Source organism: Dreissena polymorpha, chromosome 10, assembly GCF_020536995.1.
Source record: "Dreissena polymorpha isolate Duluth1 chromosome 10, UMN_Dpol_1.0, whole genome shotgun sequence".
Lineage (NCBI taxonomy): Eukaryota > Metazoa > Mollusca > Bivalvia > Myida > Dreissenidae > Dreissena > Dreissena polymorpha.
Window position 1 is genome coordinate 14833528 of NC_068364.1, and position 22628 is coordinate 14856155.

Below are 22628 nucleotides of genomic sequence, written 5' to 3' on the forward strand. Positions count from 1 at the left end.
ACTCTTACCTGACATACCACAATAGACTCCACCCAAACCACCCTCCACGCCCCCCCGAATACCCCCCCCCCCGATTCCCCCCCCCCCTGAATCCCCCCTCAAACCCCCCCCATTATTATTTTTTTTTAAATTAAAGATCATCTAATAAATGACCACCACACCCTCACACTATACCCCCCACCCCAAAAAAAAATTTTATGCCCCCGGTAGGGTGGCATATAGCAGTTGAACTGTCCTCCGTCAGTATGTCAGTCAGTCTGTCTGTCCGTCCGAAAAAAACTTTAACATTGGCGATAAATTTTTCACTTTTGAAGATAGCAACTTGATATTTGGCATGCATGTGTATCTCATGGAGCTACACATTTTGAGTGGTGAAAGGTCAAGGTCATCCTTCATCCTTCAAGGTCAAATGTCAAATTTATGGTGTCTGTCCGTCCGAAAACTTTAACATTGGCCATAACGTTTTCAATATTGAAGATAGCAACTTGATATGCATGTGTATCTCATGGAGCTGAACATTTTGAGTGGTGAAAGGTTAAGGTCAAGGTCACTTTAACATTGCCCATAACTTTTTTTAATATTGAAGATAGCAACTTGATATTTGGCATGCATGTGAATCTCATGAAGCTGCACATTTTGAGTGATGGAAGTTGAAGGTCAAGGACATCCTTCAAGGTCAAGGTCATCCTTCAAGGTCAAAGGTAAAAAAATAAAATAATTTCAAAGCGGCGTTCTCATGGAGCTGAACATTTTAAATGGTGAAAGGTGAAGGTCAAGGTCACTTTAACATTGCCATTAACTTTTTTAATATTGAAGATAGCAACTTGATATTTGGCATGCATGTGTATCTCATGAAGCTGCACATTTTGAGTGGTGAAAGCTGAAGGTCAAGGTCATCCTTCAAGGTCAGGGTCATCATTCAAGGTCAAAGGTCAAAAAAAATATTTCAAAGCCGCGTTCTCATGAAGCTGCACATTTTGAGTGGTGGAAGTTCAAGGTCAAGGTCATTCTTCAAGGTCAAGGTCATCCTTCAAGGTCAAAGGTAAAAAAAATAAAAAAATTCAATTGGCGTTATCATGAAGCTGCACATTTTGAGTGGTGGAAGTTCGAGGTCCAGTTCATCCTTCAAGGTCAAGGTCATCCTTCAAGGTCAAAGGTAAAAAATAATATAAAAAAATCAAATCGGCGTTATCATGAAGCTGCACATTTTGAGTGGTGGAAGCTCAATGTCAAGGTCATCCTTCAAGGTAAAAAATAAATAAAATCAAAGCGGCGTTCTCATAAAGCTGCACATTGTGAGTAGTGGAAGTTCAAGGTCAAGATCATCCTTCAAGGTCAAAGGTCAAATTTTTTAGACTCCACCCAAACCACCCTCCACGCCCCCCGCATAATTCACTCCCCCCCCGAATCCCCCCTCAATCCCCCCATTATATTTTTTTTTAAATTAAAGATCATCTAATAAATGACCACCACACCCTCACACATTAACCCCCCACCCAAAAAATAATTTTTATGCCCCCGGTAGGGTAGCATATAGCAGTTGAACTGTCCGTCAGTATGTCAGTCAGTCTGTCTGTCCGTCCGAAACAAACTTAAACATTGGCGATAAATTTTTCACTTTTGAAGATAGCAACTTGATATTTGGCATGCATGTGTATCTCATGGAGCTACACATTTTGAGTGGTAAAAGGTCAAGGTTATCCTTCATACTTCAAGGTCAAATGTCAAATTTATGGTGTCTGTCCGTCCGAAAACTTTAACATTGGCCATAACTTTTTCAATATTGAAGATAGCAACTTGATATGCATGTGTATCTCATGGAGCTGAACATTTTGAGTGGTGAAAGGTGAAGGTCAGGGTCACTTTAACATTGCCCATAACTTTTTTAATATTGAGGATAGCAACTTGATATTTGGCATGCATGTGTATCTCATGAAGCTGCACATTTTGAGTGGTGGAAGTTGAAGGTCAAGGTCATCCTTCAAGGTCAAGATCATCCTTCAAGGTCAAAGAATAATAATTTCAAAGCGGCGTTCTCATGAAGCTGCACATTTTGAGTGGTGGAAGCTCAAGGTCAAGGTCATTGTTCAGGGTCAAGGTTATCCTTCAAGGTCAAAGGTATTTTTTTTTAATTTCAATTGGCGTTATCATGAAGCTGCACATTTTGAGTGGTGGAAGTTCAAGGTCCAGGTCATCATTCAAGGTCAAGGTCATCCTTCAAGGTCAAAGGTACAAAAATAATATAAAAAATTCAAATCGGCGTTATCATGAAGCTGCACGTTTTGAGTGGTGGAAGCTCAAGGTCAAGGTCATCCTTCAAGGTAAACAAAAAAACAACATTTCAAAGCGGCGTTCTCATGAAGCTGCACATTCTGAGTAGTTGAAGTTCAAGGTCAAGATCATCCTTCAAGGTCAAAGGTCAATTTTTTAAATAAAAAATTCAAAGCAGCGTTCTCATGAAGCTGCACATTTTGAGTGGTTGAAGGTCAAGGTCAAGGTCATTCTTCAAGGTCAAAGGTAAAAAAAATAAATAATTATAAAGCGGCTTTATCATGAAGCTGCACATTTTTAGTGGTGGAAGTTCAAGGTCAAGGTCATCCTTCAAGGTCAAGGTCATCCTTAAAGGTCAAAGGTCAAAAAAATATTTCAAAGCGGCGTTCTCATAAAGCTGCACATTTTGAGTGGTGGAAGTTCAAGGTCAAGGTTATCCTTCAAGGTCAATGGTAAAAAAATAATTTCAATGCGGCGCAATAGGGGGCATTGTGTTTCTGACAAACACATCTCTTGTTTTTTTCAAACATGGTTAAAAAACAAATATTTATTTTTATTATTTTATTTTTCAAATACCGTCCAACCATCCCACGCAAGAATCCCCCCCCCCCCAAAAAAAAAATTTTTTATAATTTTTTTCATTTTTTTTCATTTTTTGGAAGATAATATAATAAATGACCACACCCCAACACTATACACCCCTCTCCACTCCACCCCTCCCTCCTTTGTGATTGAAATTGAGATAGGTCCCTACACCTTTAAAAAGAAAATAGATGAGCGGTCTGCACCCGCAAGGCGGTGCTCTTGTTTATAAAATGCATCACATGGCTGACAAGTCACTTCCTTTACTGGCCTGGATGTGTCTATGGTGTGGAAACTGTGTTCCACTGACTTCATCTCATTCACAGGTTTTTCCTTGGCACTTAAGATTTTTGAAGCAGTGTACCTTTACATGTCCACAGTTTGTTGGTGCACGACTCACTGGCATGATCTTGAAGATAAGATTGATCAAGGAATGATCTTAATTTTGGCAGTTGGGTTCCAGTCGCATTTTTGTGTGTCTTTTTAACTAATGGTGCATCGTCTGGCTTGGGTCTGTCGAAGTTAATGTTATCAAACTCCTCATGCCGCACAGCTGTCCTTGCACCTCTACTCCACAGCCTATCCTTGTCTGTACAGGTTTTTCCAGCGATTCCATGGCTCCATGCTTATGCCACAGCATAAATAATGGCTGAGATGTGGCTGCAGTTCTTGCCTGTGCCTGCTGGACATGTACAATAGCCTGTGAGGATTGTAGAATCATCTGCTATTGCCACCCAAGCCATGTAATCTGCACGGCCGCCTCCTGGTTGAGATGGCGACACTTTGGCTTTTAGAAAGTGGATGTTGTTGTGTGAGCTACACATTATGTCCCCTAACCAGCCATTTTGAACATAGTTGTATGCATACAGTGATCGAAACGATTTCATCGCTTTTCCATCATATGCTTTGGCAATCACAAGGTAGTCAACCAAATCCTCATATGTCACATTTGGCCAAGAAGTTGGATCATTAACTGTCCACTTGACGTCATCTGAGGGAAGGCCTGAAACAAAAAAAGGCTTAATTTCACTAATGTTTGATGTATTCTCACTGTTGTTTTGCTTCTTTTGGGAAACGGGTGGTGACACAAAGTTTAGTCATAGCTCTTTCATGCAAACAATAAAGTTCAATTAAGATAGCAACATTGATTAAACGTTTGGCCAACGTCAAACCGAAATTGAAATGTCATTTTGACGTTGGATTACCGTTGAGCGTACGACATGCACTGATAGATCTATCTTATAATATTGATTCCATGAATTTCTTTCCAAAGGCAAAATTGATTACATTCACCAGAGACGTAGATAACATCTTCGTCTCATCATGCACATGTGTGTTTGATTATATCAATATATCTGTTTTTGTCCATGTGCTGGCCTGTAGATAATTAAAGATGTTAACTTGTCAATATGAATACATTTTCGGATAGATCTGTTTGTTCGGCAATTTGATCAGTGTATGATGTTGACATGTCGATCGAATCTATGTTAGTGTATCTTAACGCTATATAACAGTCTTCCGTGGAAGGCAACATTTATGACTTATATTAAGTATATTCGCCTACTATGTCTTTATTTTCGTTTTCACTGTAAGACATATCCTCGGCAAATAAGTTACACTGAAAGAAAGGACGTCTCCTATGCTCATTTCAATCTGATTATTTTTTATGTTTATGTTTTCTGAGTTATGTTACTTATTTTTGTAAATAATATAATGGCTGTATTGGTTTGCCTTATTTCGACCTCTTGTATGTGTATATACTCGATTGTACTCCATTGCTTATAATTTGTATTATATGTTGTGCTCTTCATGAATGGAGGGAATTAAAAGTCTATCTATCTATTGTTATGAAGCATGTAACAAAAACTGATTGTTTGAGTGTGTACATTTAAGCGTCTATAAGTAAATAAGAAAAGTTTATATAATTGTATTTCTATAAATAGTTCAGTCCTCATGTGTTGTATTCCATAGCCGCTGCACTTCCATATAAGCGTCATGGTGTTGCCAGGTGCTGCTTGGCTGCAGCGAAATCTGCAACCTGCGAATGGTTCTCGCAAAATATTGGCAAAAGGCGCTTTAATCCAAATCCCTGTTCATCTCTTAAGAAACAATAACTATGTAAGAAATGAAACATAGTAAAATACTGAATGATAGTAATAATTTCAATCTGATTATTTTATAATCGAACAACTATTTAAAAATTATCTTAAACCGAGAATCTATTTGCACTACGGTCATAAGTGTGGTCTTGTTGATTAAATTGAAATAAATACAATGTTATCGATCAATGTATGTAACTTCGAATAAATGAGAATATCAAAACCTAAATATATATCTGTATTTACTACAGTTCGCTGTCAGACTCAATCACAAACCGACCCGGGAACTTTCGAGTAGTGTGTCGCTTCTCTGTTTCATGTATGTTAAACATGACACTACTCCATCTGGATGTTATAATCAAGTAAAACGCGTTTAACCAATTAGATCTTTAAGAGTTTAAGAAATCGTATTCAGATCGGCCTTACCGGATGGAAATACATACGACTAAGAGCATTCATTGTAAGGTCGCTTACAGTTTGAACAATTGACGTTTAAAATGTACATCCCGATACTGTCATTATGATGTTTGCTATGAATGCGTTTATTGATGTATTACTCATAGTAATTTATGAAAGATTAATACAAGATCGGAGTGAAAAATATCAATGCAGTGGTTGTTTCACAATGGTCTGTTAAAAAATTGGACAATTAACAATATGCAATATCAGCAATGCAACAACTTCGTCCCTTAATAAGCCCCTTTATTATTCCCAATCGGATGAATGATTATCATGAAACAAAGACGATTAACGTTTACGCATAATACGCAATCGATGCACTTATGCAAATGGAAAACGATCTGAGAATGACTATATGATATTAAAGAGAACATCACATTGTGTTGTCGTGTAAATTATGGCATTATTAGGCACATTAGACGACGCAATCACTTGGTTTTGCATTTAATGTTTCGAGTGATAGATATTTCGAGAAACAAGTACGTATAGAAAGGGGACTATTAGAAGCCTGTGGTGTCAAATGGTGGGGTTATATCGCACAGATGGACTAATTTAAACATATAAATGTATATATAAGTGACAAAAGATAAATATATTAAAGATACATGTATACACAAGGGTTGGGTAAAGAGTTAGACCAACACCATCTATCGGCCGTGCACAGTATGATAAAGATAATTTAAAGATTAACAATATTTCAACGAGTGCATTGTTTTACACCGATGTATTGTGTATTGGGTTAATTCTATTGGAACAACAATAAAGGAATATTAAAAGAAAAAACTAATACCGTTTGATTTAATCATCTCCCGACCAACACGACCGCATTTGTCATTACGATAAAGCTTGCATTCAACATTTATATAAAACATCATATGGCAGGGTGTCCTAAGAGGGATTTAAGAACAAATTTGAGACAACATAAATGAAATTATTCACGTTTCTAAATTGGTTTTATTTATAGTTATTTAAAAGAAAACATAAAGAAGGTAAAAAATGAGCAGTAGGGTTGCGTATCCCGCTCGCGGTTTTACCTGAATCGTTCATTACTACCGATTATTGTATGGGGTGTACGTGAAGTCATGTACACTTCTCTTGATTGGTGTTGGTGGATGGATCATGCAAATAGCAGCAGTTTCTTTAAACAAAATTTAATGTTTACCATTTGTAAATTTATTCTATTTTAAGCAATTTAACTTGATTGATGGGCGTTAGGGGCGTCCTGTGTGCGCTTTGGGCATCGGCGTGGATCAGTTTATTCAAACCTTAACTCTTGATTTTAGTTTTCGACTTGCCGTCTGATTTGTATGAAAATATAAATTTGCACTATTCACTTGCCACACATGTGCATGGTAAGTATACATAATGACATGTCCTACATACATTAATTAGTATCGTTTCAGTTCTTTAGTCATCTGAACAAGGATGTTACAACGTTTACAGTCGGCTTGAGGCTAATCAACTGAAGTAATGTGCTCTGCAATTGGGGGAATGCCAAGTTATGTTGTCTGCAATTGGCGGAATGCCAAGTTATGTGCTCTGCAATTGGGGGAATGCCAAGTTATGTGCTCTGCAATTGGCGGAATGCCAAGTTATGTGCTCTGCATTTGGCGGAATGCCAAGTTATGTGCTCTGCAATTGGCGGAATGCCAAGTTATGTGCTCTGCATTTGGCGGAATGCCAAGTTATGTGCTCTTCAAATGGCAGAATGCCAAGTTATGTGCTCTGCAATCGCCCGATTGCCTAGTTATGTGCTCTGCAATCGGCCGAATGCATAGTTACATGTATGTGCTCTGCAATTGGCGGTATGCCAAGTTATGTGCTCTTCAATTGGCGGAATGCCAAGTTATGTGCTCTGCAATCGGCCGAATGCCAAAGTTATGTGCTTTCCAATTGGCGGAACACCGAGGTACGTGCTTTGCAGAAGAAGCGCTCATTCTGATGTCGGTTGCTGTAAGAGGATGAGGATAGATCTCAGGCTTGAAACAAGAACCTCTCCTCGATATTGTGCCAATTGTGCCTTATACCTATCTGTTGTGTTGTTGTTGGTTTTTGTTTTGTGAAGCAATTTAGATTAGGGAATAATTGATTTACTCACAATGAAATAGTGAGTAAAGAAACCTTTTTTGAACGTTTGATTTTGGCTACTTTTCAGTTTAATGTAACCCGCATTTGCACTAGTTCCCTAATGTAGTTCCCAATTTTTAAGCATGACATTGATATATTGTTGAACATTAATGGTATCCCTGCACAAACAATAGAAAAAATAAGAACAAAATGGGTGTAATTTACTGAAAACATGCTTCTAGTAAATCAAGATTATTTTGTTAGATAATATAGCAAACAGCGTATTCAATTAGTAAGTGCACTGTAACCTATAATTCAGTTATCAGTTCATTTTATGCATAGATGGTGACGTCACTACGTTATTGTCACCTCTATACTAGGACGCATCACATTCCCCATCTTTGGGGAATAATGCTTCCGCCAAAGTAGTTCTGCGTAGGAATGAAAATGTTTAAAATGAAATAAAAATAGTGTTTTATTGTGTGTTTAAAACGGAATGTTTTTTAAATAAATGTAATTTAATTATGTTTAAATGTGTAAGACTGATAGCGATTATTAGAAGCACGATAACCTTACCTACTTTCGCTTTTCACTCGTAAAAGAAGTGCTACCCACAATTCCTTTCGCGTTAGTACACAGGTCAGTAAGACCGGTGTGTACACAATGTTATGAATCAGTTACGTATTGTATTAGTGTACTATAATCTTTAAATCGCCATTTTATGGAGCTCAGGTGTTCAGTAACACGGTAAACGCCATGCATATAATTATCCCCCGCCATAGGCGGAGGGATATTGTTTTGGCGTTGTCCGTCCATCCGTCCGTCTTTCCGTCCGTCCGTCCGTCCTTCCGGCACTTTTGTGTCCGAAGCCATATCTTGGAAATGCTTTGTTTTTTTTTCTTGAAACTTGGTATGAGTATATATATATGGATAAGAGGATGATGCTCGCCAAATAGCATTGAACACCATTGGATAATAACGGAGTTATGGCCCTTTGTGTTTTGACAAAATGCTTTTTGTGTGTGTCCGGAGCCAAGTGCCTTGACGGATTTCATTGAAACTTGGTATGAGTATATATATGGATAAGAGGATTATGCACGTTGGCGTTCACCATCCGTCCAGAAAACTTTTGTGTCCATAATTAAAATGGCGGTGGATATTAATTCAACTAATTTGCTTGTTTAAATAACAAAGCCACCTACTTAAGTCACATTACAAATATCCCAATCATTTGCAATGTCTTGCTACTTATTGGAATGCATAATTTATGTGATATATTGCCTAAAGAGATATAACAATTGTTTGTAAGGACAAAATGTTCGCGAGAAAAGATCGATACACTATTTATTTAATCATATTGTATAATTCAATAGAATGTAATGTATACATTCTAAATATGTGTTTAGGTCTTTGAGTAACCTCTATCGCTTAGTACAATCGGACCCAGGTAAAAGATCAAGGTCACAATGAGGTTAAATGTCAGCATCGCTTTATGTTTAAACCAACACGTATAAGCAATAATTCAGTTAAGTATTATTTGATCCTTTCTAAGAATCAATAAATCAATTGCGAAAGCTTGGTCTTGCATTGCTTTGTTCTAACAATATTTTACAGATTTGTTGTAGACACAATTTAATGCCACTCTTTACGATTACAAGTCTTTGACAAACATTTTTAATTATTAAACTGTATCAATATATATATATATATCATAACTATAACTGTCGAATAAATTAAATGAATTTAAATAGTCATAAGCGAACGACTTTGAATGTGTGTGCAACTTACATTATGTGTGTATAGCAATGCAAAATATTTTATTGTTCTTTGCCATCAGAAAGTGAGACATTTGTATCTCTACGCTGCATGTGTCTCATGTATCATATGAAACACATTGCGATTTTTGTTACATTTTAAAATTCAAAGCTGTGAAGTATAAAAATACGTTCTGTGTCACCAACCACACTTTTTACAGATGTGAAAAACGCTTTTTATTATATAAAAAATATATATTGTTTTGTTTTTATTACAAAATGTATTTATGGGTTTTCATTGAAAGCAACTGTCGAGATGAAGTGCCTACATTAAATAAATATTGTATTGTCATATTTTGGTTAAACATTCATATCTTATTTCATCCATAAAATGTATAGCATGACGATCTTATTCGAAACTGGGTGTAATTGATGATCGCATATCAGGATAGTTTTATGCAAACTTAAATAGAAGATATGTGTTAGTGTCGGCACACTTGTTCATGTTGAGCTCACATCACAACATTTTGCTCAGTGGGAGATTTTATGACACCTTGTAGGACAATTGTCAGTACAGTATTATCTGGAGTAATGTTGTGCTTTTATTACTGGACAATTATTTAGATGTGTAAAGCTTCACCGAAAAAGCTTACGCATGTTAGCACCTATATACTACTTTTAAAAATCCTGAGACTGATTGTTAGAAAGAAATATTATCATCTAAACAGGCATATATTTGAACATTTTCACATGAAAATCAATGGAATGTATATCTTCATATTTTTTTTTACAATATCATTACTAATGACAGTTACTGGAAATTTAGTATTGTCAACGTATGGCATTTGTTTAAAAAAAAAGTAACACTTTTGTTTGTGTGTCTTCATTAAAATCTTGCAGCAATGGCATGGTAAAGTCGAACTTTGATCTGGGATTTTAGCTAATACACTAGGCATTAGTTGGATTGAGCAACATACTGAAGTGTTGACATGCACAAATTCATCTTTAAGCTGTGCCAGTAACATCAATATATTCCACTATTTTGATACTAAGATATAGATAATAATAGGTAAGTGTTGATTATAGATTAGGTTTATCATGCGAGGATTAGAAAACAAAAAGCACGAGCCAGTTTTCTAAGCCTCGCATGATAAACCTGATCTTTAATCAACACTAACCTGTTATTCTCTATATAATAGAGTCAAAGCTTACGTGTATACCTGAACCATCCATACGTTCTCTCTAAAGTATTCAATGCACTACATTTCGTGTTGGCGGCTCATCAATAACGTGTAGTGTATCTAAGTCTAGTTGCCGTTCTTTGCGATTTTCTGATGTATGCCATCCGATCAAATGAGTCGCGTTCTGAAAAAAAAACTGGGCATAATGCATGTGCGTAAAGTGTCGTCCCAGATGAGCCTGTGCAGTCCGTACAGGCTAATCAGGGACAACAATTGTCGCCTAATTTTCGGTAAGGAGGGATTTCCTTGAAACTAAAAATAATGTGGACTGCACAGCTAATCTGGGACAACACTTAACGCACATTCATGCCCAGTTTTCTCAGAACGCGGCTCAAATTTTAGTCACGCAGACGTATGCAATCCCTTACGTTTACCGACTTAGACATCCGCCCTCTTTATAGTTTGTCTCCGCGGATTCTTCTGTTTCTTAGGTGTGATTTCTCAAGAGATTTTTAATAAGCGTCAGCATTTTTCCCACCAGCTATAAACTTTTAACATTCCTTAGTACTCTTATTCTGAGCCTATTTGCTTGAATATAACATATTGATTACACGATGTCTGATATGACGTGTGTTATTTCTTAAGTTGGAAAGCTGATGGCTGAATTTTTTTTAAATGGCATTCGCGACGATTAGTTAAATATATTTAAATATTATGCTATACACTAATTCGTACGTGTATAGAAACACTTTTATAATTTCAACTTATGAACTTAAATGTGGTGTTGTTTGATATCATTTACTACAAAGAATTATTGAAATTATTGAAATTATTAATCCACGACGTTCTCATACTTCTGAACCACGTGTAGTTGTGGTTGCATCTTGCTGCACGTGCAGCATACTCTTTACAACAGAAATAGAGGGCAAAATAGTGTAAATATTTCAAATTTGATATACCCTAAAACGATGCAATAATCTTAACAATTTTACAGAGAATGTTACCTGTCTGACTTTAAATTGCCGTTCATTAGTCAGGAAAGATGTACTCGTTGGTCGATTGCTCCGTGAAGACAAAACTGATTTTGCTCTTTTAACTGAGACCCGGTGTTCAGACGAAAAACAACATCATTTCGAAACGTCAACGTTAAATAAAAATGCTTATAAAATTAGTGTCGCAAATCATAGAAATAAGATAGGGGGTGGTGTTGCTCTGACATGCAAAAGTAGTGTTAACAGGCGTTGAATGTTATTATGCACAACCCAAAGCTTTGAGGACGGAGTTTGGCAGCTGCTTTTTAAAAATATTACCATAAATTGTGTTGGTGTTTACAGACCTCAATCTTTGGCTACACAACATACAGAACATGCTCTAAATGGTGTTATATATCCATGACAACAGCCAAGGCATGGTATTCTATTGTCAACATATAGAACATGCTCCGCCTATTGTTATCCGTTCATGCCAACAGCCACTGCATGGTATTCTATTGTCAACATACATAACATGCTCTACCTGGTTTTATATGTCCATGACAACAGCCAAGGCATGGTATTCTATTATCAACATATTAACCGAGCACCTTTTTAGTAATAATGTAAGTTCATTACAACAGCCAAGACGTGGTATTCTATTGTAAACATATAGTACATTTTCCGCCTATTGTTTTACGTTAATGACAACAGTAAAGGTATGAAATTTATTGTCAACATACAGAACATGCTCCACCTGCTGTTATACGTACATGACAACAATCAAGGCATGTTATTCTATTGACAACATATAAAACATATTGTTTTACCGGAACATAAAGAACATGCTAGGTCGCCGTGGTGTAATGGATATGGTGTCCGCCTAGCGACCGGGAGGTCACGGGTTCGAACCCCACCGTGGGAGCGTTCTTTAGATCTCCCCAAAGACACCAAGTACTGGTTCTAGGCCCAGGAAACGGACTCGAGAGCGTTTATATAAGCCTACGGCTTTCGATGCAATCGAGCTAAAATAAATAGGTTTAAACTAAAGAACATGCTACAGCTGGTGTTATATGTTCATGATAGCAGTCAATGCATGATATTTTATTGTCAAGTCACAGACCATGCTCCGTCTGTTGTTATACGTTCATGACAACAGCCAAAGCCTGGTTTTCTATAGTCAACATATAAAACAGGCCCCGCCTATTGTAATACGTTCATGACAACAGCCAATGCATGGTATTATATTGTCAACATATAGAACATGCTCCGCTTTTTTATACGCTCGTGACAACAGCCAAGGCATAGTATTCTATTGCCAACATATAGAACATGCTTCGCCAGTAATTATGCGTTCATGACAAGAGCCAAAACATGGTATTTTGTTGTCAACATATAGAACATATTTAACCTGGTGTTATATGTTCATGACAGCAGTCAGGGCATGATACGTTTTGCCAACTTACAGAACATGCTCCGTCTGTTATACGTACATGACAACAATCAAGGCATGGTATTCTATTGTAAACTTATAGAACATGCTCCGCTTGTTGTTCTACGCTTGTGACAACAGCCAAGGCATGGTATGCTATTGAAAACATATAGAACATGCTCCGCCTGTTGTTATGCGTTCGTGACAAAAGCCAAGACATGGTATTTTGTTGTCAACATATAGAACATATTTCACCTGGTGTTATATGTTCATGACAGCAGTCAGGGCATGATACTTTATTGTTAACTTACAGAACATGCTCCGTCTGTTATACGTACATGACACCAATCAAGGCATGTTTTTCTATTGACAACATATAGAAAATGCTCCGGTTATTGTTTTACGTTCATGACAACAGCCAAGGCATGGTATTCTATTGCCAACATATAGAACATGCTACGCCTATTGTTATACGTTCATGACAACAGCAAAGGCATGGTATTCTATTGTCAACATATAGAACATGCTCCGCTTGTTGTTATACGCTCGTGACAACAGCCAATGCATGGTATGCTATTGAAAACATATAGAACATGCTCCGCCTGTTGTTATGCGTTCATGACAACAGCCAAGGCATGGTATTGTGTTGTCAACATATAGGACATATTTCACCTGGTGTTATATGTTCATGAAAGCAGTCAGGGCATGATACGTTATTGTCAACTTACAGAACATACTCCGTCTTTTGGTATACGTTCAAGACAACAGCCAAAGGCGTGGTATTCTATTGTCAACTTACACAACATGCTCCGTTTATTGTTATACGTTCAAGACAACAGCCAAGGCATGGTATTTTGTTGTCAACATATAGAACATATTTCACCTGGTGTTATATGTTCATGACAGCAGTCAAGGCTTTGTATGTTATTGTCAACTTGCACAACATGCTCCGTTTGTTGTTATACGTTCATGACAACAACCAAGGCATGGTATTCTATTGTCAACATATAGAACATGCTCCGCTTGTTGTTAAACGTTCACGACAACAGCCAAGGCATGGTATTGTATTGTCAACATACAGAACATGCTCCGCCTGCTGTTATACGTACATGTCAACAATCAAGGCATGTTATTCTATTGTCAACATATAGCACATGCCTCGCCTGTTGTTATACGTCCAAGACAACAGCCAAGACGTGGTTTTATATTGTCAACATATTGAACGTGCTCCGCCAGTTCTTATCTGGTCATGACAACAGCCAGGGCATGGTATTCTGATGTCAACATATTGAACATGCTCCATCTGGTGTTGTTATATGTTCATGACAACAGCCAATGCATGGTATTCTATTGTCAACATATAGAACATGCTCCGCATATTGTTATACGTTCATGACAACAGCCAATGCATGGTATTCTGATGTCAACATATAGAACATACTTCACCTGTTGTTTCACGTTCATGACAGCAGTCAAGGCATGATATTCTATTGTCAACATATAGAACATGCTTCGCCTGTTCCTATACGTTCGTGGCAATAGCCAAGGCATAGTATTCTAGTGTAAACATATAGAATATGCTCCGCCTATTGCGACATGACAACAGCCAATGTATGGTATTATATTGTCAACTTATAAACTGTGCACTGTCTGTTGTTATATGTCCATTACAACAGACAAGACGTTAGATTCTATTACCAACATATAGAACATGATCTAACTGTTGTTATACGTTCGTGACAACAACCAAGGCATGGTATTCATTTTCAACATATAAAACATGCTCCGCTTGTTGTTATACGCTCGTGACAACAGCCAAGGCATGGTATTCTATTGGCAACATATAGAACATGCTCCGCCTGTTGTTATTCGCTTATGACAACAGCCAAGGCATGGTATTTTGTTGTCAACATATAGAACATATTTCACCTGGTGTTATATGTTCATGATAGCATTTCAGGCATGATATTTTATTGTCAACTTACACAACATGCTCCATCTGTTGTTATACGTCCATGACTACAGCCAAGGCATGGTATTCTATTGTCAACATATAGAACATGCTCCGCCTATTGTTATTCGTTCATGACATCAGCGAATGCGTGGTATTCTATTGTCAACATATAGAACATGCTCCGCTTGTTGTTATACGCTCGTGACAACAGCAAATGCATGGTATTCTATTGTAAACATACAGAACATGCTCCGCATGCTGTTATACGTACATGACAACAATCAAGGCATGTTATTCTTTTGTCAACATATAGCACATGCTTCGTCTGTTGTTATACGTCCAAGACAACAGCCAACACGTGGTTTTCAATTGCCAACATATAGAACATGCTCCGCCTGTTGTTATACGTTAATGACAACAGCCAAGGCATGGTTTTCTGTTGTCAACATATAGAACATGCTCATGTAAATTTTATGATCCTTCAATCAAATACTTGAAATTATAAATATTGGATTTATAGTGCATTAAGCTAACGTGCTGAGCTATAATTATGCTGTTACCAAGTTAGAGTACATGTGGGTTGGAAACCACGATTTATACTTTTTACCAACATTATTTTAAAAGGGCGTATGTATACACCCTTGGTTTAATATTTGTTTTTCGTTGATTGAGGTCCATGGAATAGTTTACAAACTTAAATGGTTTTCATGCCCTAATATATGACTTCCTATATACGACATTTTTAATATTCCCAGTATTTTGTATTTAGTACCGTCATATTTTCTTCCTTTCGACATTTTCATTTTTCCCAGTAGTATTTTTTTTTAAATAAAGGCTTAAATGAATATAAGATGTTTTGCTATAAATATTTGCATTTTTTTGTAACATGTATTAAAAAAAATCAGATGCAGTTTTTTCATTCCTTTCACTAAAAATATTAAGATAAAATTCCCTTCACCTTGTAGTTGATGAAACTTAGCCAACCTCTTAACAGCGGCCTTTTATACTGTCCATTGAACTTTTATTCGACGATTTGAGATAAAAAATATAGTGGACTAATCAACACATGGTGACCGAATATATTGCATATTATAAACGAGAAATCGCGTTATTCATAAAATATAAACTAAATTACATGCATGCAAAATCATTCATAAAACAGCTTTCGTATGGACCGGTTAGAAATCATATTATATAGGATGATCAAATATAATGCAGTATAAATCAGTATTTACAGTATAATCTTGGTTAATTCGCCGTCTATACAAATAAAGTTCCTTTGTACAAAAAATAAAATGATCAATACTAGTAAATAATGCTTCCATATGGTACGAGTTATGTTAAATGAACATAAATAGTTTTCGGACCCATACTCAATGAGCATAACGTACGGAAATGTAAACATGAAGTTGTATTATTTATAACTTGTTGGTTTCCCAGAATCTATTTAAAGTCTCTTGTTGGAGCATGCGCATTACAATACCATGCCTCGCCCGTTGTAGTTTTCTGCCTCGTGCTACCTAAGACAATTGGTAAGCGGATGTGTTTATTGATGGAATACACAATACCGTACGTTTTATTTTAACGTTTTGTATTTAAATGTGTTACTGAAACTCGTAATATTTGAAACTGCACGCGTTGTATTGAAGCAGACATTACGACGAAGAGTATTTAATTGTATGTCTACAAAGTTGTATTCAAAATAGTGTTTCTACTTTCGATTTAAATTCATTGTCATAACACATGATATGTCTTTACATGAGGACACATAATTAGCATATTAATATTCTTATTTAATTCAAACATTGAATTTAAAGAAACACATTCAAGTACTTTACTGATCACTGATCAGTTATTGAAAAATTATCCTACTTTCGATATCCTATATCGACATTAGGATATACATGTATTCGATATATTCTCTAAGTGATCACAAAGAAGTGATCGGACTGACACTGTATCCCATTTGATACTCGTGGTTTGAAATTATACACATCTAAATTTATGGAATATTGTATATGAGGCATAATTATGTCCCCATGGATAGGGAAGAATTATTAAGCACTTGCTCATACGTACGTTTGTCCGTCCGTGCGTATATAACTAAGCTTGTATTTTGAACTCCATTTAAGAGGCTTGGCTGAACTCGTTAACATTTAACATCAGAATGTCCTTAATACAGTCGCGTTCCTACATGAAGGACTTACAGGCAAGGGCTAGTAACTGTTTCTCCAATTTCAAATTCATTCATACTTCCATGCAATATAATTCAACGACTTATTACCTTCATGGTTGAACACTTTACTCCAATAGGAGAGATCGAATAAAACACGACCAATTATGAAATGCGCAATTCGAATACTGACTATTAACAAATTAACAAATACCGAGTAATTTTAAAACTTTCAAGTCCGTGAAATTATTAAGACAAATCACAAATAATATTGAAGTGTGAGATTTGTCAAACCCGTAAAATTAAAGACCGATGTAAGATAAAAATGCTCAGGTTGATAGCACTCAATGATTTATAACATTGTGTTTACATTTAAATGCTCGGTGATATGGCTTTCACGGTACACCGGTTATTATTAAACAGTGTATAAAGACATTGGTAAATAAGTCAAACGAGCATTTGGGTGACTTGCACGATGTTGGTTAAAAGAAACACCAGCAATAGCAGTATTAAAAAAGCGAACATTGGCTCGTGTGATACATTGATACAGTAAATTACATAAGGATTGGCATAGGTATATTGTGACCATATTCTTTTCAAAACCTAATGCTCATAGAACGGTGTAGTGTTGTAAAACATACTGATAACTTTATCTTTGGAAAAGGCAATGTGCGAGTAGTTCTTTAGCTGTATGAAGATATTATCAATTTTTGTCATACTGACCGCGGTTACTTAATTGAGTCTTTCGAAGATGCAAATAAAATGGAGATCTGGTAATTGTGTGTAAAAACATTATTCACGCTATCCTTCATCGTCGGATATCCACGTTCGACCCATTCCGTTACTCTCCATTTATCGACCGTGGGACATTACGAGCTCTTTTCACCGTTTTAGGGTGTGTCAAATCCAGTAATTTCATTGGATCCCTCACGGTTTCATGTGGATATGTTTGACCAATGATACAACTCGTACTATAGAAACCTCGGGTTTGTTGTCAAAATTGCGTCGTCTGTAGAAATGGAATTTCGTCGTGCATGCGTATACTTTAAAATTGAGAATTTAAACGACATTCAGAGTAAGAGTCCCTCTAGTCTCTTACATGGGCGCGATGTCTTTTTAAGCACTCGGACGGGTGGATGGAAAAGCTTGGTGTATCAAATCGCAATTATCCAGGCGAAGCATTGACAACTCCAAAGCGAAATTCTTTTTGTAAACTGCGATTTCGTTGGTCTACTGAAAGATTACAGTTAAGGTCAAACGGCGTGTATTGCTTATATTGTACCACGGCTAATGCTGAAGAGTAACGGAATGAATTAGTCGTGGGTATCCGACGATGGCTATCCTTCAGTTAGCTACTTAAACCAACGTTATTGGTGTTATTTCATGTACATGTAGTTTTTAATTTAATCTTCTTTGTTCACAAATACAACTCAATGGCACAATGTATAAGAACTCGCCCAATATAATATTGCCCTGCATCTGAAGATTGTCAGTAACCGTTTAAAAAAATATTTGGTATTTGTGTTGATTTCAGCTATACATATTTTTATATTTATCTTTATAGGCAATAATCATCATGTCGGAAAACGAAACAGGGGATATCAGAACGATACCCGAAAATGATTTCAAAAGCGAAACGTATATCATACGTAAACCGGTTCTGGTCACTTTCATAGCTCAGGACAAACCACGTGGTGCCACCAAATACTCGAAACAAAAGAGCATGGTTGAAGACGAGGATTCGCAACTTAAAAAACTTGAGGTAGATATTGACGTTAAGCTTTTAGACGATTTCTTCAGAAAACAGTTTACCAAAACGCCCGTGGTTGAATTGCATGTAAATAACACTTACGACGAAATCCATAAATATATGAAAGCAATAGAGGCGGACAAGTATGACGGTTTCTTCTTTGTTTTCCTAACGTACCTCTACAAGGAACGAAACAAAAAAGGCGAACTTCCGTGCCTTAAAGTAGAATGTTACGACTCCGCCGTACCGACAGAGGATTTTATGGGTATGGTAAAGAAACGAAAAGACATGGCCTTGAAGCCGAAAGTATTCATCTTCCAAGCAGACGATCTTGATCTCATGACACCAAATATAATTAAGAAAGCGACTGGATTTGGTGAAATTCAAAAGCAAATGAAGATACCAACAGATGCTGACCAGCTCATGATAATTTCGACACTTCCACAACTGCTGACAACACTACGACCGGTAACGAATGTCGTCATACCAACAGCGTCCGAAGGGGGAGGGATGGTGGGTCAGCCAAGCGACGAGAGTGAAAAAGTCACAGTCAGGAAAGAGAATTCCTTGCTGATCAAAGCTTTCGTGGACGTTCTCGAAGCAAATAGAGATGTTGATGTCTTTAGCTGTACACCGCTGATAAATGGGAAGGTAGAGCAGCTAAAAAATGCACTAGGCCTTGCAGGCGAGTATGGGCAAGATTTCGTTGAAAATAAACTTGTGTTGCCTGTTGTGTACTCCACGCTTACAAAAGATCTACATTTGTACCAATAGCGAGAAAATCAATATGGACTGTAACCGTCACAATTCCGAATTATATCATTACTCAAATTCACTTAATGCGTTGTTTTTGAAAACATGGACATTGTCGAATGCGTAAACATAAAGCTTATATGATAATCAGAGTGGATATACGATGTGCTTCAGGCTATGTTTGATTCTGTTATAAATATATTTGCTGTTTGGGTTATAAACACTACACAAACGAAGAATGCGTGTTTTATGACACTTTAAACTGTATTTGAATATTTTAACAACGCATATCTTGCACAGAGGTTTAAAAGAATCCTTCCATAAAACATAAGTGTATTTGAGGTAATTGTAGTAGTTTAATTTTACCAATATCTTAATTGATAACGGTTTTTACACACACATGTATTAACAAATTCCAGCAAAGAAGTAAAACATAGTAAGGTGGTTATTATTATGTTAGTCAAAAGTTGTTGGAAACACGTAATTCCATTAAATAACGCTAAGTAAATTTCTTTTATTGATTTTAGTTTATTGTAATGCACATGTCCGAAACATTGTCTGAAATTATTTCCCATTCGAAAACTATTTTACACAATAACTTCATTTTCCAAGATGATTTATTGTGAAAATTGCTCGTTGTTCTTATAACTGTATGTTTAAATCTGAAGTGTTCACACGGAACTATTTGAAACGCTGACTGCGGAAGAATTTCATGATTCATCATGTATAAATACATAAGAAAATATGTCAAATTGAATAAGAAGGCCAATGCCTCCGATATATACCTGATGCATACAGGATATTACAAAAGTACGATTTAATGAACGTCTCGCGTGCATTCGTCCAGGATGGGTATTTCCCTACAAAGCGACCATGGAAGAAAATAGTTGAGCGAAAAGTCGAAACGAACATAAAGAGCGAAATACAGAGACGCATCAAAGGCACTGATCAATGGAAAGTAACTGCGAATGTAATAGCCTCCAATTATTACTCCCATTTATGGAGAGTAGTGCTCAAAGGGCAATCCAACAATACTTACCGTGTGTAAAACAATATTGAATATCATAGGTATGTTTGTGTCTAGACAGTTTGTTCGAGAATGCAGACAGTGTTGCTTGAAAACCGGTAATTTCGTAGTTCATAAGATGTGTTATTGTCATTTGCTAGAGGATAAGCAAAAATATTTATGGACCATTCTAATTGAATGCATAGGAATAACGGAATTTTCGCGCTTCATCCACTTAAATAGCTTAGAACAAAGTGCATTGTTGCTGAAAATGCTATCTGAAACTGTTGACTTATATATTGTACATTTTACATTGTGCAAAGCTGCTGGTAGCATCCTAAACTAGTGTTCGACGCTCTGAGCCAGGCTTTTGTTTAACACATGTGATGTTGGCATGTCGATCGAATCTATGTTAGTGTATCTTAACACTATATAGCAGTCTTCCGAGGAAGGCAACATTTATGACTTATATTTAGTATATTCGCCTACTATGTCTTTATTTTCATAAATAAGTTCGGCAAATAAGTTACACTGAAACAATGGACGTCTCCTAGGCTCATTTCAATCTGATTATTTTCCTTAAGTTAGTAATTAACAATTATTTATATATGTACACTGAGTTATGTAACTTATGTTTGTAAATAATATAATGGCTGTATTGATTTGCCTTATTTTGATCTCTCGTATGTGTATATACTCGATTGTACTCCATTGCTTATAATCTGTATTATATGTTATGCTCTTCATGAATGGAGGAAAATAAAAGTCTATCCATCTATTGTTATGAAGCATGTAACAAAAACTAATTGTTTCAATGTGTACATTTTAGCGTCTATAAGTAAATAAGAAAAGTTTATATAATTGTATATCTATAAATACTTCAGTCCTCATGTGTAGCCGCTGCACTTTCATATAAGCTTCATGGTGTTGTCAGGTGCTGCTTGGCTGCAGCGAACTCTGCAACATGTGAATGGTTCTCGCAAAATATTGGCAAAAGGCGCTTAAATCCAAATCCCTGTTCATCTCTTAAGAAACACAAACTATGTAAGAAATGAAACATAGTAAAATACTAAATGATAGTAATAATTTCAATTTTATTATTGTATAATCGAACAACTATTTAAAAATTATCTTAAACCGAGAATCTATTTGAACTACGGTTATAAGTGTGGTATTGTTGATTAAACTGAAATAAATACAATGTTATCGATCAATGTATGTAACTTCGAATAAATGAGAATATCAAAACCTAAATATATATCTGTATTTACTACAGTTCGCTGCCGAACTCAATCACACAACGACCCGGAAACTTTCGAGTAGTGTGTCGCTTCTCTGTTGCATGTATGTTTAACATGCCACTACTTCATCTGAATGTAATAACCAAGTAAAACGCGTTTAACCATAAAGTTCTTTAAGAGTATAAGCAATCGAATTCAGATTGGCCGTACCGGATGGAAATACATACGACTATTTATGAGAAATCATTGTAAGGTCGTTTGAACAATTGACGTTTAAAATGTACATCCCGATACTGCCGTTATGATGTTTGTTATGAATGCGTTTATTGATGTATTACTCATAGTAATTTATGAAAGGTTAATACATGATCAGAGTGAAAAAATCAATACAGCGGTTGTTTCACAATGGTCTGTTAAAAAATTGGACAATTAACAATATGCAATATCAGCAATTGAACAACTTCGTCCCTTAATAAGCCCCTTAATTATCCCCAATCGGATGAATGATTATTATGAAACAAGGACGATTAAAGCGGGTATTTACGATTTTTTATATGTGTTTAATTGTAATATATTGATAAAATATGTTATAATAACATAAAATAGGCAAGAAAAGTTATACATTAAAGCCGAATTTCATAAAATGCAGCAAAGACAAATTAGCGCCGGCCCCCGAGCCGATAGTGACGTACATATTTTCCTACAATAACCGAAGCATTCGTCTTTGTATTAGGATCGGAGATAGTGTTCGTGTGTCGTATGAATAGATATCGTTGCAGAATTTCAAATAAACCGTTAAACTAAGTTTAGATGCACATCGTACATGTATGGTATACATGCTGGCGAATTCAGCTGTACAGCCGTTTTCAATTTCAGAATTAAATATCTGGCTTTTTTCGCATTTTTCGACACATGTTCTTCTTAACTTTTATTTT

At 36.3% G+C, this 22628-nt stretch overlaps 1 protein-coding gene and 1 long non-coding RNA gene across 3 annotated transcripts; both read left to right on the top strand.

Moving 5' to 3' along the window:
* The first annotated feature begins 168 nt into the window (after positions 1-168).
* Positions 169-21706, top strand: LOC127847383 (uncharacterized). The gene is made up of 2 exons (XR_008033952.1): positions 169-4861; positions 21387-21706. It is a non-coding gene; the product is annotated as an uncharacterized LOC127847383 (long non-coding RNA).
* Positions 16248-21340, top strand: LOC127847382 (uncharacterized). 2 transcript variants are annotated; one of them, XM_052379252.1, is made up of 2 exons: positions 16248-16302; positions 18508-21340. In XM_052379252.1, the coding sequence occupies exon 2, from the start codon at positions 18520-18522 to the stop codon at positions 19465-19467; it is 948 nt and encodes a 315-aa protein (XP_052235212.1). In that variant the 5' UTR covers positions 16248-16302; positions 18508-18519; the 3' UTR covers positions 19468-21340. The 2 variants fall into 2 exon arrangements, with proteins under 2 accessions (XP_052235212.1, XP_052235211.1); XM_052379251.1 differs by having other exon boundaries at positions 16259-16339.
* Positions 21707-22628: the final 922 nt, after the last annotated feature.